Below are 15,921 nucleotides of genomic sequence, written 5' to 3'. Positions count from 1 at the left end.
TGTTCCTTTAAAGTTTTTCTCTCTCTTTCTAAAGTTTCAGAACTCCAGCAATCAAGAGGTCGATATTAGAGAGCTCTCCAAGAACACCCACTCCATTCAAAAATGCACTTGCAGCTCAGGAAATCAAATATGGTCCTTTGAAGATGCTGGTAAGAAGGAAACAATGATAAAAGTTGCTTTGATAGTAGTGCAGGGGGATGTTCTGGGACTTGGATGTAACGTTTCTTCCTTTCAGCCTCAAACTCCGACTCATCTTGTAGAAGATCTGCAGGATGTTATCAAGCAGGAGTCAGAGGAATCTGCAATAGTGGCTGGGCTACATGAAAGTGGACCCCCTTTGCTGAAGAAAATCAAACAAGAGGTAAATCTCAAACTTACCTGAGGCAATTTAATTCAGCAGTTTTCACTGAGAAGCTTATACCAATACCTTTTCTGTTAAATAGCTGTGTCTGTTTTTCTTTCATGTGAGCCCCAAGATCTTAGTGTCGGTTCTATATAGTGTACTAGGCATGCCTAGTTCATCTCCCATTGATTTCCACAGAAGTCTTTCTGCTGTTTTCAGCAGGGGTTTGCTGGGGCCGTTCTAATGCAGGTTTTGTTTGAAACTTAAAAAGAAAAAAAAATTAGATAGGAATTTGGATTGAATCTTTCTAATATTGGTGAAAACTATAGAAGAACCCCACGGGGACCAAGCTTCATGGAGTGACTTAGAAACCTGAACATTTGAGGACATTGCATTATATTACTTTGTCACTAAAGTTCTAAAAATACATGTATTCTCAATCCTTTCTAGGGGATTAAACTCCTGAATACTGACAGAGCGCTGAGTGCAAGTATTCAAAGTTTTATTAGGTGGGGATTTTTTTGAGAACCTTGAAGTTTTTTCTTCTGCAAAGAGCAAGGGTGGTGTAAAAGAGAGCGCTGTAAACATGTGTTATGCATGGCCCTGAAAAATATTTACTCAATTTATTAAGAAACTCACAGATAAATCTCCTGCTGGTCAGTTAGGTACTGGGTTTTATCATGATGCCTCTCCTGCTTTCAGGTGGAGTCTCCAACAGATAAAGTTGGAAATTTTTTTTGCTCGAATCACTGGGAAGGAGAAAACCTAAACACTCAGCTCTTTACGCATGCATCTGCTATGGAAGATGTGCCAGTAAGTGCAAGTTTTCACACCACAAAGTGATTTTTCTGTTTTACATCCCTGTTCCATTCTTAAATGCAAGAGAGAAAATGTTTTGCCTGACCTTCCTCACAAGCAGGCATTATTCAGTATTTCCATATAGTTTTCCTGTATTAAGCATAAGAATCCCACTCTTGATTAGATGACTGTAGTGCCTATAGAAGGCAGCAGAAGTTGCAGGCATTGTGCAGCCCACAGCCTTTGTAATGAGCCTGCACTTGGAGGATGCCTGCACCTGTGTATAGAAATGACTAGGTCACAGAGTTAAAACTGGTAAAAGAAAGAGAGTCTGTTTTGGTTTGTGCAAAGGAGACCTTGCATGAGCACAGTTCCCTTTGCTTCGCTGGGACTGTTCAGTGTTACTGTTACTCTTGCACTTGGGAGTTTCACTGGATGAAAAACCTTTGCATGTGACAGTGTTCCTGCAAAGCCAAGACCCAGGGCCCCCAGGCTGAGTGCTCTGTCTGTGACCATGCCCAGTGTTGCACCTTCTGCAGTCAGGCTGAGTTTGTTTTTAATACGTTTGAATTCAGGTTGTTCTCTTGAGTCACTGAAAACCGTTTGGTTTTTGTTTTTTTTTCTTTTCCTGTTCAGAATCTTCTTACCAGCTCCATTTTAAAGATGCCTGCATCTGAAGAGGATGGTAGTTTTCACAAAACATTTGCAGTACCGAGGAACAGGCCGCTAGCTAGTCCTCTGCAGGTAACTATTCTTTGATAAAAATATGCTTTGTGTACAAAAATACGTGAAGATACATTGGTTTCTCACAGAGTGGTTTTAAGTTTTGAATATGGAAGACTGAAATGTTCAGATGAACGTGGTTGAGGATCTCACTTTACCTGTGGAGCGTGAGGACATGGAGGCTACAGCTGCACCGGAAAGCTAAACAGGGCAAAGCCCCGTGCGTGGGGCATTGTAACTCACCTGGCTCCAGTGTTAAATCGGTCGGATTGAGAAATAACGTGGGCCAGAGGTGTTTTCTTATAGTCTTCTTGAGGGCAGCTTTGTTGTTTTGGAGAGCAGGAGAGTTGAGTGGTGTGGTGGTGGCCAGAACTTGTCACCAGCCTTGGGGCAAGAGCAGAGACTCTGGCACTGCCCGGCTGGCCAGCACAGATGTGGTCAGTATTGACCATCCAGCCAAGCACCAGGATGTCCTTTCCTTGAGCTCAGGCTGAGGTGCCACCAGAAATGTGACGGTAAATGGTGGTCTGAAGGGGCCTCATAATGCTTATGGCCAGTTGTATGTCTTGGGATCTCTGAACTTAATGAAATGTGTGACTGTTTTAATGTAAGCCAGATGTGAGGATGGGTTTTACATATGTAAATTTTTTTAAGTGTTAAGAAACATACACATTTGCTGTACTTTAAAATATAGCTGTTACACGTAGGGCCTGATCCAAAGCTCACCAAAGTCATTAGCAGCCTCTTTGTCAACTCTTGTGGAGAGAAGTCATTCAGAGAATGAAACACAGTGTAGCTAATGATCAATTATCCTTCCACCAGAGCTCGTACTTTTGAGGTAGATGAATAAGTGATTTTATATCCCCTCTCCTCGCAGGCAGATTGAGGGAGAAGTCACTGTCTCATTCTGAGTCACTGTCAGAAAGGAAATTATAACTCCATAGTTCCTGACTATCAGACAGATAGTCCACATGGCTAATCCTTTCTTTCCCCCCTCTTTCCATAATTTACATTATGAGTTATTTACAATAGGAAGAAATGAACAAAACCTGGTTTTGATTAAGGATCTGGGCATTACATAATACCTAGGCATTATAAAGTGGGATATTAAAATTTCACACATGTCCCTGTTTGGCACAGTTTGCCGTGGAGTAGGTTTGTATTTTGCATTGCAGAATCGTTTGGTGAAACACAGCTTTGGCGAGCAGGGCCTCTGTCACCCTACTGCATGGGGGTGTCCATAGAGGCCAAAGACTCACACTGCCTGTTACTTATTTGGTCTTTTTCTTATGAACAGTGTTTCTTAGCTGCACCATGGTAGATGGCTAAGAGGAGGGTTTGAAGATCCACTGCCCCTGGGTTAGGGCAGTTATTTAGAGGCTGAATTCGGGCCATCTCACGGGAAAGGAGCCCAGGGCTCCAGCTTTGCAGGGGGTCACTGGAGCTGCCTGGCTGGTGCGTGGAAGGAGGCTGCTGGTCCCACTGCCTTGCCAGCGCACAGACACCTGGCCATGTCCCCTGGCCAGACTCCAGGCTCCTCCGTAGGTTTCGGGCAACATTTTCAGGTATCTGAACAGAGTATGTTGTGGGTTGTCCTGTTAGTGGTAGTTGCCTGCACTCTGCCTGTAATAAAAGCAAAGCATTTGAGGTGCCTGTAAAACAGGATCTTTTGATCTTTGGCATAACAGTGTAATGTTTCCTGCTATCTAAAAATAATTTCTTTACAAGCTGCTGTAAGTGAAAGGGCTTGTTTAACCTTCTCTCCTCACTCACGCTGATTTTGTTGAGGAAGTTTACACGAGTCGATTTGTGGGCCATTCTGGATCTCATTCTTCAGTCCTTGCTCAGGAAAAGCACGTTAAAAGTCAGGTATTTTCATTGTTTGAATAAAGAGAACTTTTCCTTAAGTTGGAACTGAGTTAAAAAGGACTTCCCAGCTCATCTTAGTGTTTAAAACATGTTGAACTGAAAGAAAAAGCTGTTGTACAAAGCCCCCAAATGAACTTATGCAGCTTCTTGGTGAGCCAGTATGAAGGTAAAACTACTGTCTCTGTCGAAGAAGAATCATTGAGTGTTTCAGCTGAAGCATAATCCTAAATGAAGAATGAGGCTAGAGGTTTCTGTGACAGTGGCATAGGCAGCTTTTTCAGAACGAAATACAGACATTTATAACAATGCAGTATTGTTTGCCAGTCGCTGAGCTCTCTGAATTGGACTTAGTGTCATGGTTAAAAGGGAATCTGCTTCATCCCTGGTAAGGCTGCTTGGCCTCACGTCAGAGGGTAGTTGTCCGCATACAGCTCAGAAAGGACAGGCGGTCTGGCTCCCTTTCATGCCAGAAACTGCTGGTGCTTTGCCTCTAATGCTTCTCTCTCTCCGTCCCAGTGGAGCCAGACATCTGTGATGAGAACACAGCGTGTCTGAAGGGTGCAAAGCAGTTGAAAATGTTAGTGTTTGCGCTTGATCTTGACTGGTAGCATTTTGTACATGATCTGTTTTTATTATGTTCTTGTTCTATGCTTTCTAGTATATAATTTGGTATATTGCCCACACACATGTACACACACACAAACACTGGACTAAATCCATTGATTCCATGCAGGTAGACTTTAAACACCAGGGAACTCATCTGGGTGAAACTGAATTGTGTCTGCATATGTTTACATTGCTGCTGTTAATATTTTGGGCCTGATCCAACTGTTCTTACTTGGGCAAATTCTCATTGACTTCAGTCCAAGTAAGAATTACAGCACTGTCTGCACCTTGGGACGTGTGCACAGAGAGGGAAGGGAGAAAGAAAGAGTGCACTAAACATTTTTTTTTAAAATATGTTTGGTTCTTAAAATTCCATTTTCTTTTAAATTTGACTTACATAAGAGGGAGGTAGTATGTTTACCAGCCTGCAGTATTTTTCATTGCTTTAATAATTTGCACTGCATTTACATAAAGGAAAATATATTTGGCTAGCAATAAACTCACCAAAATGCCTGATTACCTACTGTTTTGCTGTTAAATTCCAAAGAAGGCAAGAGTAACAAATGTTCAAAGAAATCTCTAGGGATATTTTGTACTGCATTTTGGATACACAAAGGATCATGTGCAACTTTGTAAATAATGGTCGATGACCATATCTGATAGCATGATATGATTCACCGTCACTTAGGACGAAGAGAATGTTGCATCATTTGACGTGTGAGGTCAGGTAGGTGCGTATAACTGCACTGGGAATAAGGTGGTATCAGTGTGGCAGTAGAGCAATGGGAGAAAAAGCCGCCTTAGACCCAAGAAGAGTTTGGGCTTCAGCCTCATTTGATCCCCTGGTTAAGTCTTTGTGAAACGTTGGATGTGAAGGCAGCTGTGTGTAGGATCTTTCTGGTAAGGTGTGAAAGTTCAGCCAGCTTCTTTATCCTGCATGGCAAATCTCATGGTTGTGCATTGGGAATTCTCTTGCTGGCAGGAACAGATGTCTCACCAAACCCACGTGATGCCTTGGAGTAGAATTACTCTTACACTCCATTGCATGGACCCCAAATACTTCTGCTTTATATTGGTGGAGTTAGTTACAACCTGTTTTTTTGTCACTCAGAAATACTCAATTCCACTGTAGGGAGTTTTTTTGCTTCACTAAGAACTTTTCCAGGATTAACATTTTGGGATAACATACAAAGCCATTACTGTGGCAAACTGATGATCTCTACTGAGCATTTGCTTGAATAGTGCCTCATAAGAGGTTACTTAAAAAACTCTGTTTCTGGCCCTTCCTATGTAAAAGTTATGTTTTGTTTCACATTATGTTCTGTAGCAGTAGCAGTAGCAGTACATAATACAAACTATCGTAACATAGACATTTTAACAGATAGAAAAGTAGGCTAAATCATAGACCATCCAACTAACCCTGCAGGCTATCAAAAGACACCATGAAATGGAACCTTTTAAGAAAATAGAGCTGCTTTGATATCTCTTCCCCCAGTAACAAAGGAAACAACTCAAGGTAGAAGCCTGCAAGCTAAAGAGAATGCTCTTCAACCTCTAGCTCCTGTCACTTTCCATTTTTTAACCACAGACTGACACGTTTCAGCTCGAATTTCCTGACTTTCAGCGGTTTATGTAACCATTTTCTTTAAAGACCAAGTATAAAGGATTTTAAAACAGTTTACTTGGTTAACTTTTTCAAGAGTGTGAGCTGTCATTGAGCTTAATTTTCTCCGCTTAAAAAGTGAAATGTAGAATTTCATTTGCAGCTGGTTGTAAGACAAAATGTACAGGCGAGGCAGCATGCTCTCCTGCAGCAGCAGGCTTTCTCTGGTTTTCCTCTGTGGCTTTTTTGGGCCAAGACGATCCCGAAGTCTCATACTCTTCTTTGTTTAGTCAAGAGAAAGGGGGAAGCACGCTGTGCTCGAGCCCCGGGGAGGTTGAAGATTTGCACAGGAAGGGAAGGTAGCCCTGTGGGTTTCCCTCACTTGTGTTGTCCCTTCTCTCGCCAGTGGCTGATGTGTACAGGAGCTGTGCTTGGCACAGGGAGCAAAAGGAGGTTCAAAGTTACAGGTCGGTCATCGGATGTTTTCCTCCCAGGGCAGCAGAATCTGGGTGGCTCACACATCAGGAGTTACAGCTGCCGCGAACAGGCGATGCTCTCTCAGAAAGAAGAAAAGTGACAGCTTAACTATCAGCCATTTGCAGCAACGTGTTCTGATCTGTGAATAAAAAAAAACAACTTAAGGATAAAACTAGATAGGGACTGAATATCCTAATGCGAGTTGCAGGTGCTTAGCCCATTTGCGTATTTCTTCCATTAATCTTACTTGGAAAGCTCACACATCTCAGACAGGAGTTTTATCTCAGTAAGGGCTTCGGGATTAAGCTCTTAAAAATGCTACCAAATATCTCTTTCTAGCCCTGGTGTCAGGCTTATAATAAAGGCTGGAAAGTTGGACTATCTTACTCTCACACATTTAGCAAGCTGTATTTCTGAGCAACTGGGGAAGCTGGGCTGTCCTGTGCCCCAGAGGAGAACTAGCAACATGAGCAGAAGTAGTGCTCTGCCTTAGCAAATGAAGTAGAATTCATTTATGGTCACTTGAGTTTTTAATTAGTCTTTACTGTCTGGTCTTGATAAGTAACAGGGCTTCTCTTGGCTTTACATCCTCACAGAATAGAAAGCCATGCTATTCTACATGATCTGCATCACATTCTGCTAGGAAATTGCTTTGTTAGGGCATTGATTGTTTTACTGTTTCAGAAGGAGCACTGCGTTTCTGTTGCAAGCCTTCTTTTCAGCGGTATGTTCTGCAAATTATCCATACCGTGTAATCTAAGGGAAAACTGGCAGGAAGTCCAGATTTTTTGCAGTAGAGAAACATGATAAGATACCTTCTAATAGTCTGAGCCTTCTAAATATTTTAAACCTTTTGGATTTTTTTTTTTGGTTTTAAATGCCAGCACAACTTGGCTAAATTAATGGGAATTAATTTACCACACTTCTGTCAGCTTGGGGGCTCGGTACTGCAGGATTGCAGCAGCGTTTGGTTTTGGCATCCAGTCCTATCACGCAAGGTGTCGTAACGCAGGAGCTTTCTTAAGCTATGCAGACAGCACATGAAAAGGTGGTCCAGGCTCTGAGTGCAGAAGGACTAGTTCTGTTAGAAAAGCACCTTTCCACAGTCTTCTCTTTCCTTACTCTGGTCTGTTTTCTCTAGATGGTCCAAGTATTTACTTAAAGTGCTTTAACTGGATATCCCAGTTAGAGCTTTGGCTGTTTACAATTCGCATCTGCCTGAGGGCAGTTGAAGGCACATTACAGGATAAGTGAGGTAGATTTGCTGCCAGGAGAAGGATGTGTTGGTAGGATTACTGAGGTTAAAAAAAAATGGGCCAGGGAGAATGACATAGCTGGAATTGTACCACGGTCTGTAATTTTATCCTATGGGAACTCATAGTATACCTTCTCCGACTCCCTGTTTTAACTTAGAGAAAACTGCTGTGTGTGGAAGAGAAAAATGCAGCTGGAAGTACTGGCTGAAAAGGCTTAAATTCTTTTAATTGACAGCAAAACTGAGTGGACTTCTGCTCTTTGAGGCAATAAATATATATATATACATATATATATATATATATATATGGAATGAACTGTATGGCAGAAATTGCTTTCTTTCCCCACTGGCTAGGAATTTGGGTGCCAAAACAAACACCTCATTCTTAGATGGCTGAATTTAAGTAGGATGAATCCACTGAATCAATGAAAACATGCCCATCAATTTCAGTGGGTTTTGGGTCAGGCCATTTGGCTTCTAGTTACAGAGCTTTTGTGTTTCCAGAGCCGGACCTTTAAATGTGAGAGGGGAGATGCAATGAGTGGTCTGCAACAGGAGTGGTCTGACTTGGGTTTCTGTGGTGTTTTCCTGCATGCCTCTAGCTTTCTGCCCCAGTCTTTTCTCTTTTGATACATTTGCTAAGCACTGCTTTCTGCGGGCTGCTGCCACTGTCCTGTAACAGAGCCCTGTCAACACTTGCTGCGATGCCGGCGTGGAAGGAGGCGTTGTGCTTTTCCCTTTTGACTAAGGGATCCCGCAGCTGCGTGTGCCCAGAGCCAGCGAGGCGCTCTGCCTGGGTCGTGGGACCCAGCGCTCCCTGCCAAGGAGGGAAGTTAAACTTCTTGCGTCGGGATGACTTTCACACGTGCCTCCGGCTCTGCGCTGCGGGGCTGGCAAGGCAGAGGCATTGTGCTTTGTGTTGTGTTGGCTGCCAAGAGCCAAGGCTTCAGGCAGAAAATGTTTATTAAATATACCCACTTTAAATGTTATCTGAGTTCCCCAGGGTAGAATTGAAAACTGTCTTAGTAAATATACTACTTCAGAAAATACACTACTTTGGGTCAAATTCTGCTTTCTTCACTGGAGCAAAGCTCTCACCACCATCAATGAGGCTGCAAAGTTAAGTCTCTTTTTATACATTTATCATAAGAGGAAAAAAATAGCGTAATATATTTCTGGGAAAATAATACAAGGTTCAAAACTCAGTGGGGAGATTCTCCTGCGCTGTCTCTACGGCAAAACTTGAGTAAGTTGTTTCAAGCAGACTCGTCGGGGATCTAGCTGATCCTCTGTCACTTGCTGTGTCTCCAGCGCAGTGCTCCTCCAGGGTAGCCGAGCCTGAAGGGAGGGCAGAGGGTTGCTGCCTGCCTGAGCCGCTTCTGCTGCACTGACATCGGGTTAAACGAAGACCAGGCTTTCAGAGGAATGAGTGACATGTAGCAGCCTGCTGAGATGTTGGAGATATCAGGATACAGATTTTTTTTTTTTTTTTCTTTTCTAAGCACATGGCTGTTAATACAAAGAGCTCAGTGTAGATACTAACAATTAAGCCTAATTTATGAAATTGGGACACTCCTTGCCTGAAGTTACTTCTGTTTTTTAAAAATTGACATACTGTGACAGATGGACTTTTCCTTACATGTTTTCAGTTATTTAAGGGACTGCTGATCTCTCATTTCTAGACCAATGGGTTGAAGCTTTGGGGGAAAATACTGGTTGGACACATATTTTTGTCCCTTGACATGATCGATATTCTGGAACTACCAACTGCTTTTGAGGTGTACAGGCCAAATCTGACTTGTAAGTAAAACCGATGGCAGTGTACCAGGCATTAATTTGGTCTCTGATGCAAACACCTCTAAAACAATAGGGTAAAATATTCACAGGTGCCTGAGTCCTACCGAGGATCAATAGGAGGCTGTAGGTTCCCAGCTGATGTAGGTGCCTTTGAAAAAGTTACCCTGGAAGCTGTTTAACCAAAACATAAAAGAAGCTGTGGCGTGTCGCATGCATGTCTGTGGCATGTGGAAAGTATGTCACACCTGCTTTTTGGCTGTGGTGTGTACCCTAGGCTGAGCCACAGCACTAGGTGTACAGCCGGCCCAGGTTGAACCACTCTAGAAAAGAGGGGTATGGTGTGTTTGTTCACAGATGCGGCTTTCCCACAAAAAGGTTCTCCTTCGCATGGGCAACTCCCACTGAAGCTCGGCAGTTTTGCCTGCAATCAGGCATCAGGAGCAGAGACAACATTTGCAACTTATCTACAGAGAAAAGCAAGCTGTGTTTAGGGAAGCCCAGCAGAAGTTTACAGGGGACTACTGTGCTTGCCCTCATCTCGGGCACACGGCTTACTTATTCCCTGGTTGTGTCCCTTTCAGACTGTAAGCCCGCTGAGGCAGGGAACCTCAGCCCCTGTGTTTGTACCAGTACCCTGATTAGGGCATGTTATGAGAAATTATCTATATTTCATATGTTGCCCAGCCTTTCACTATCCATGTGTCTCAGATAACACTGTTTACAGTCAGAAGAGCATTCTCTAAACTTTTAGGCCAGAGAATAATAAAAAGATCCCCTTGCACAGTTAGCAACTAGAAGGAGCAACTAGAAGGAGCAGCATGGGCACGCCGGGACAGTTCTGCTCTTAGCAGATGGTTTGCAGTCCACTAATTATGCTTCACCCGGTGTCCTAGATGTTGGGAAGGCTTTGGCCATCTCACTGAGTAGATCTTGAACTTCAAAGATGACCTTTGTTGAAAAAATAGGAAAATAGAGAAGGGTTTCACTGACTTGTCTTCGTTGGTGGATCTTGGGCACCCTTCTCATTATTCAACAATACTGGGATACCTTCACTGGCAGACAGCTTTCTACAGTTGTGTGCATTTTTGGAATGCAGGAGTTTTGTACATCTATCTCTATATAATCATAGTTTTTATTCAGGGCTTAGGGAGTATCTCAATGTGGAAAAGCAGGCGTACTGAGCAAGTGAAAGAGTTCAATAGAAAAAAAAAAAAAAGTGCATGTATACTGGTAAATTCCAGGAGCTTGAAATTTCATTACTGTTTATAGCTCAAGGCAATGAGAAACATCTCACATGTGTAGTGAGTAAATAAATACAGCACGCACAGCGCTCTGCAGATATGTTTATCTCACTTTAACATTATACCAAATGGTGTCTGTAACCTCCATAAATACCACAAGAAGTGAAATGGCTTACACGATAATTAAAATGCTGTTTCTGCTGAGAGTCGAGCTGCCCCCCCCCCCCCCCCTCCCCCCCCCCCCCCCTTCTCCTGTGCCGGAGGAGCTCTGCGCGGAGGGCACGTGCGAAGCGCTGCGCACAGGTGAAAGCAGCTTCGGGCGCGGGACTTTTTGTGGGCTGTGGCCAGGCTGTCAGGATTGTCGGGTGTGTTTAGGGACGCAGGGGCAGAGCAGCTGTATTTCTAGAACGGAGGTTCGGCAGGAGTTTGTGCGTGGTTATAGCACCGAGCGTGGTAAGTGTGGGCTTTAGCCTCTCTGTGCCCTGTTGACTATAAAGTCCACCTGCAAGTAAATTCTCTTTTTAGACCCGACATGGAAAGGAAGGATTAAAGGCGAGGCTGTAGATACGGCCTGGTAGAGAAGACAGTGTTTGAGAGAGAAGTGGGGAGGTTTGGATCCTGGCTTTTGTGGTGTGCCCCTCTGCAGGTCCTCTAGTCTGCCCACCACTGAGAAGTGGGGGTGATACTTTTTTGCCTGTTTTGTTGAGATTTCAGTCTCAGGGACCACATCCTACTGCGTGTTCATGCAACACTTAATGGTGAGTGGGCCTGGCTTCAGCTGGAGCTAAAAATAAATCACATGACGTTTGCCCCAAATCTCTCTGCCTGCTTCTAATTTAGCATCTGAACAACGCCTGGGAGTCGGCATCCTGCGGGAAGATCGAGGATCAGATGGCCCTGACGGATCAGGCGCGCAAGTACATGGCCGCCTTCCCCACCCGGACTCTGGTGATATGAAAGGGTCAACGGACAGAGAAGCATTATGGTTTTGAGAACACTTCACCTCCGCTGGGAAATTCCTGTTCCTCTGCATGAAAACTTTTCATGAATGGGAGAAGAGCCTATCTTTGTTGTGGTACAACAGTTGGGAGCAGCACAAAGTGCATTTAGTCACTCAGCATATATATTCTTGTTGGATTTCACCCAACTTAAGAGGATTTTTTTTTTTAATAGATGATACTTGCCTAAATTATTAGGTACTAAGTTTGAATCAGTAATTAATGATCTTAAGTGCAGACTTATAATACAGATAATTTTTTTGTACTTTTTGAGATCAAGCAGACCTAATACACCAGTATTGTTATTTCAGTGATGTGCTAGCCAGGGGAGGGGTTTTGTTTGTTTGTTTATTTTTTTTATAATAAAAGAGCAGGTACTCAAACAAATATATTTTAAATCACTGAACAAAATGCATTGGTGTAAAATACTGAAGTGAAAAGCATTACTACAAACGCTAGTCTGTGCAAAGGGGGAAAACTGATCAAGATTGTGAATGCTTAAACATCCATGCCTCTTGAAATACTCTTCTGTTATGGTTCTAGACAATTATACATTGTGTGTGTCTGTTTGGGGGGGGTTAATTAGCTTGCTTTAAAAAATATTACTGTATGAAACATAGATTTATGAGAAAAATTATATTTTTATTCAGTAATTTAATTTTGTAAATGCCAAATGAATACTGTGTTTTGCTGCTACAGACCTTAGCGTGTAGACATGCTGCTAGTGTAAAAGGAGCAGTAGAGCTTTATATGGAAAGAAAACAAACGTTAACGTTAGCTAATTGACTATGCACTAGCATTTCAGACCTTTTTATTTTAATTTTTTTTACATCATTTATATTTTTCCCCTTTTTTTATAAGCAATATTTTTGAACACTGTTCATGGGAGATTTTTTTTTTTTTTTTTTTGTCCAGATATGTTGTTTCGTTTCTCATTGGTTTGTAACAGCATGCATTGCACCTTCATATGTTTGGGAGAACACTGTCTTGTTCATGTTGTCTGTTTTGTTCCATGTCTAGCTAATTGTTCCCTAACTTGGGTTTTGTGTACTGAATCAGGTTCTTAGAAATACATGGTTCTTTGTACTGCCATACCAAATCTTTATCGATATGGCAAAACACTGATTTTTTTTAAAATTTTTTTTATTGTTTTGGTTTTCTTTTTTTATAACAGCCTCTGACTTTGCTGCCTTAATAGCATTCAGTGCAGCTTCATCTGCACTTAATTTTTTATACGACAATGTACTGCCTTGTAGATAAATAAAGTGTGTTCTTTTTTACTTAAACCCGCATGGTCTCCTAATCTTGTTTGTCTTTTTAGTGTTTTGGCAGTGTTGTTATAGGCAACAATCAAGCCAAGGAGGTTTTTTCCAGCACACTTATCTAAGTACAGAATAAAGTTTTGCACACCATAGGTAGCCTCAACATTCTTGGTTCTTATTGATTGTTAAGGAAGTGGAAAGAGCACAGCATGAACCAGTAAGTATTGAGCGTGTTGTGGACTTGACGCACATCTCTAGTGATACCAAAGTCCAGGTCAGCTTCAGCCAGTGGGAGGCTTTACTGCACCTTCTGTGCAAAACCGCTGTTCTCCCAAAATACTGGATAATTTATTTCTTCATCTAAGACCATTAGGTCAGGACCCAGCTGAATAAGAGCAAAATATTCTGGAGTTCCTATACTGTATGAGAGATTTTTTCATGCTTGCCTTAAGAAAACCAGAGGTGACAATATACCTTGAACCCTGATGCATTATCTTGCACAGGGCAGACCCGAAGAGCCTCGTGCAGCATGAGCGCTGAGGACATTCAGCCTCAGGAATGCTAGAGTAAAAGCAATTGCCAACAAAAAAAAAAAAAAAAAAAAAAAAAGAGAGAAAAAAGATGCCACCTGGCAGGAAAAAAAATTTGCATTTTATTTAGTAGCTTGAAAATAAATTGTTTGCTGAAATTTAAGTTGATGCAAGCCCTTCAAAGTCAGACCGATATTCTTGAGAGCAGACTTCACCTCTGTGAAGGAAATAATAATTCTATTTTCTGAGGTAGTGTAGCCACCCTGTGTGGGCTGAGAGCCCCCAAAAATGCCTTCCAGTCCATTTTACTCCTTCCCCACTAGCGTGCCCAGCCTCACGCCATGCCATGCACAGAAAAGGAGGAGCAAAAAGGCCTTTTCCACCTCCTGCAAGGTCCCTTCTCGTGTGCTTTTTTGGCTTACAGCGCGAGTAGGGACTGGTGCCTGCAGCAGCCCCCTCCAAGGCTTGCCTGTGTTTCCCGCCTGCCCCCACGTGCGGGTCGGGCTCTCACCAAATGCCTGGTGGGCCGGGAGAGAGCCGGCCCCGAGGTAGTTTCACAGCGGTTACCAGAGGCCGAACCCCCGTGCTGGGTATGGATTACAGAGAAGGGGAAGTCTGCGGGAGCACTTGCCTGTGCAAAGGCTGCGGGCTCACGGCGTAAAAACGCTTGTGCAAGATGCGAGGGAGGATGGCGGGACCCGATGGTGTGCAACTTGGGAAGAGGGAAAGGTCTGCCTTTGAGGCACGCCACAGCTTAAGCAACGTGTTACAGCTTAAAGGAAAAAAAAAAAAAGAAAAAAAAGAAAAAGAAAAAGAAACACCAAGCTTACAACAGGTCTTTGAGGCAAAGCTTTTGCCATGTCTGCTCCAGCTGTAACTGCACCAAGCACGGATGAGTTTAAACAGATCATTGTCCAGCGCCCGGTGTGGAGCAGTGCCGGGAATCATGGAGGCTCACCCTGCAGGTGCCCAACGTAAGGATTGGGTTTTGTTCCCCTGCACCTTCAGTTGCTTTAAAACCCATTTTTAATGTGCAAAACCATTCCAATAATTGTCTTGTGGATGGGCACACTTAGAGCTAATACAGAGGAAAATGTTCCTTTTTTCCCCTTTCTCATTTCATTGAAAATGCAAAACACTCAGTAGATGAGGGCTGATTTGCATATGTTTCTGCATGCATGTGGTGCTCAGCATGAGCAAAGGAAAAGGCTTTGTTTGAATGCTTTAGCCCAGGAACCTGATTATTTTTTCCCCACTAATGCTCTTGCTGTTTCCTTTGCAACAAAGTGGGACCCCCTACATGGCTTTCTCCCACAAATATCCCCACACGACCATGCTCTGCTTACTGTCTGAAATACACATCTTTCTTTCAGAGGTCCAAGAGAAGTCCTACCTGTCTGTTAAATTCCATCCTGAGCATTGGTCAGGCAAGATCTATCCCGAGACAGGTCCATGTAAATGGTGTTGGCAATGGCTCCTTGTCCTTGCAGTGGCCCTTCGCACAGGTGTATAGCCATCCTGGACCCATTTAAACCTGGAATAACCTACTAAAATGAAGGGAAAACAGGTTCAGTCAAGTTCTCGTTTAATGGAGAGTAGATATTTGGCTCAAATTCCTATTAACCTTTTTCTTCACTGTAATTATAACTTAATAATGTTGTCAGTGGGAATTCTTTTGATTTCTGAAAAGAATTTAAATTATCATTTCAGCATGTGCCACTAATTAAAAATGAAGGGGCGAAGGAGCCAGGGCAAAAATAAAGGAAAATACCAAAGTGTGAGGTGTTTCCCAGCTAGACTCCATAATTCTGAAGCTCTCCCCAGTAAAGTATGCTCTATGCAGAGTCCCAGGGGGTTCAAATCCCATGGGTCTGACCTATGTGACAGCTATAAACCTAAACTGAAAAAGTGCCAGAGCCTCGACTGGTTTGGGGAAAAGCATTTCAGCTTGAATGAAAGAGCCAGACTTGGTAGTTAGGAGCCAAAATAACAAGTCTACTGAGGGTAAAGCGCAGAGCACAGCACTGAATATTCTGTAGCACAGAGTGATCCTTCAAAAAAGAAGAAAAGGGTTTTTTCTTACCATTTGCAATCTTGATCCTTATCCAGGTCAGCTAAGTCAATGGCGATCAGGCCTTCCTCAAGCCCGCACAATCAGGCACGTAAGCAAAGGGTGTTTTGGTACGGTCGTGACTGGAGTATCATAACCATCACCTCCTCTTACGCCTGCACATTTAAATGTATTTCTATCTCAGCCCTGATTTGAGACAGGGGTGATGGCAAAGGGTAGAAAAGACCCTTGTTCCTAGATATCTATTTAAAATGGTTGGTTGGTTTGTTTGTTTTTTTAAAAAGAGCATGTTAAAAATATTTCAGTTCAGGAAAGAATGATTTTGACGCACTGGTCTGCATCTTGCTT

At 42.9% G+C, this 15,921-nt stretch overlaps 1 protein-coding gene across 9 annotated transcripts in view; it reads left to right on the top strand.

Moving 5' to 3' along the window:
• The window catches only part of MYB (MYB proto-oncogene, transcription factor), a 28,096-nt gene extending 15,105 nt beyond the window's left edge, over positions 1-12,991 (top strand). For 8 of the 9 annotated variants that reach the window (XM_086461220.1, XM_086461216.1, XM_086461215.1 and 5 more), the window contains 5 exons: positions 35-149; positions 236-361; positions 1,046-1,156; positions 1,778-1,885; positions 11,553-12,991. In XM_086461220.1, coding sequence (XP_086317346.1) covers positions 35-149; positions 236-361; positions 1,046-1,156; positions 1,778-1,885; positions 11,553-11,669 — 577 coding nt within the window. In that variant the 3' untranslated portion in view covers positions 11,670-12,991. The remainder of the gene's footprint in view (positions 1-34; positions 150-235; positions 362-1,045; positions 1,157-1,777; positions 1,886-11,552) is intronic. The other variant, XM_086461217.1, reaches the window with a different exon arrangement.
• The last annotated feature ends 2,930 nt before the right edge of the window (positions 12,992-15,921 follow it).

This window comes from Leptosomus discolor, chromosome 2 (assembly GCF_034619465.1).
Source record: "Leptosomus discolor isolate bLepDis1 chromosome 2, bLepDis1.hap2, whole genome shotgun sequence".
Classification (NCBI taxonomy): domain Eukaryota; kingdom Metazoa; phylum Chordata; class Aves; order Leptosomiformes; family Leptosomidae; genus Leptosomus; species Leptosomus discolor.
The sequence above is the reverse complement of the archived record's forward strand: the minus strand, read 5'-3'. Positions and strand labels throughout refer to the sequence as shown.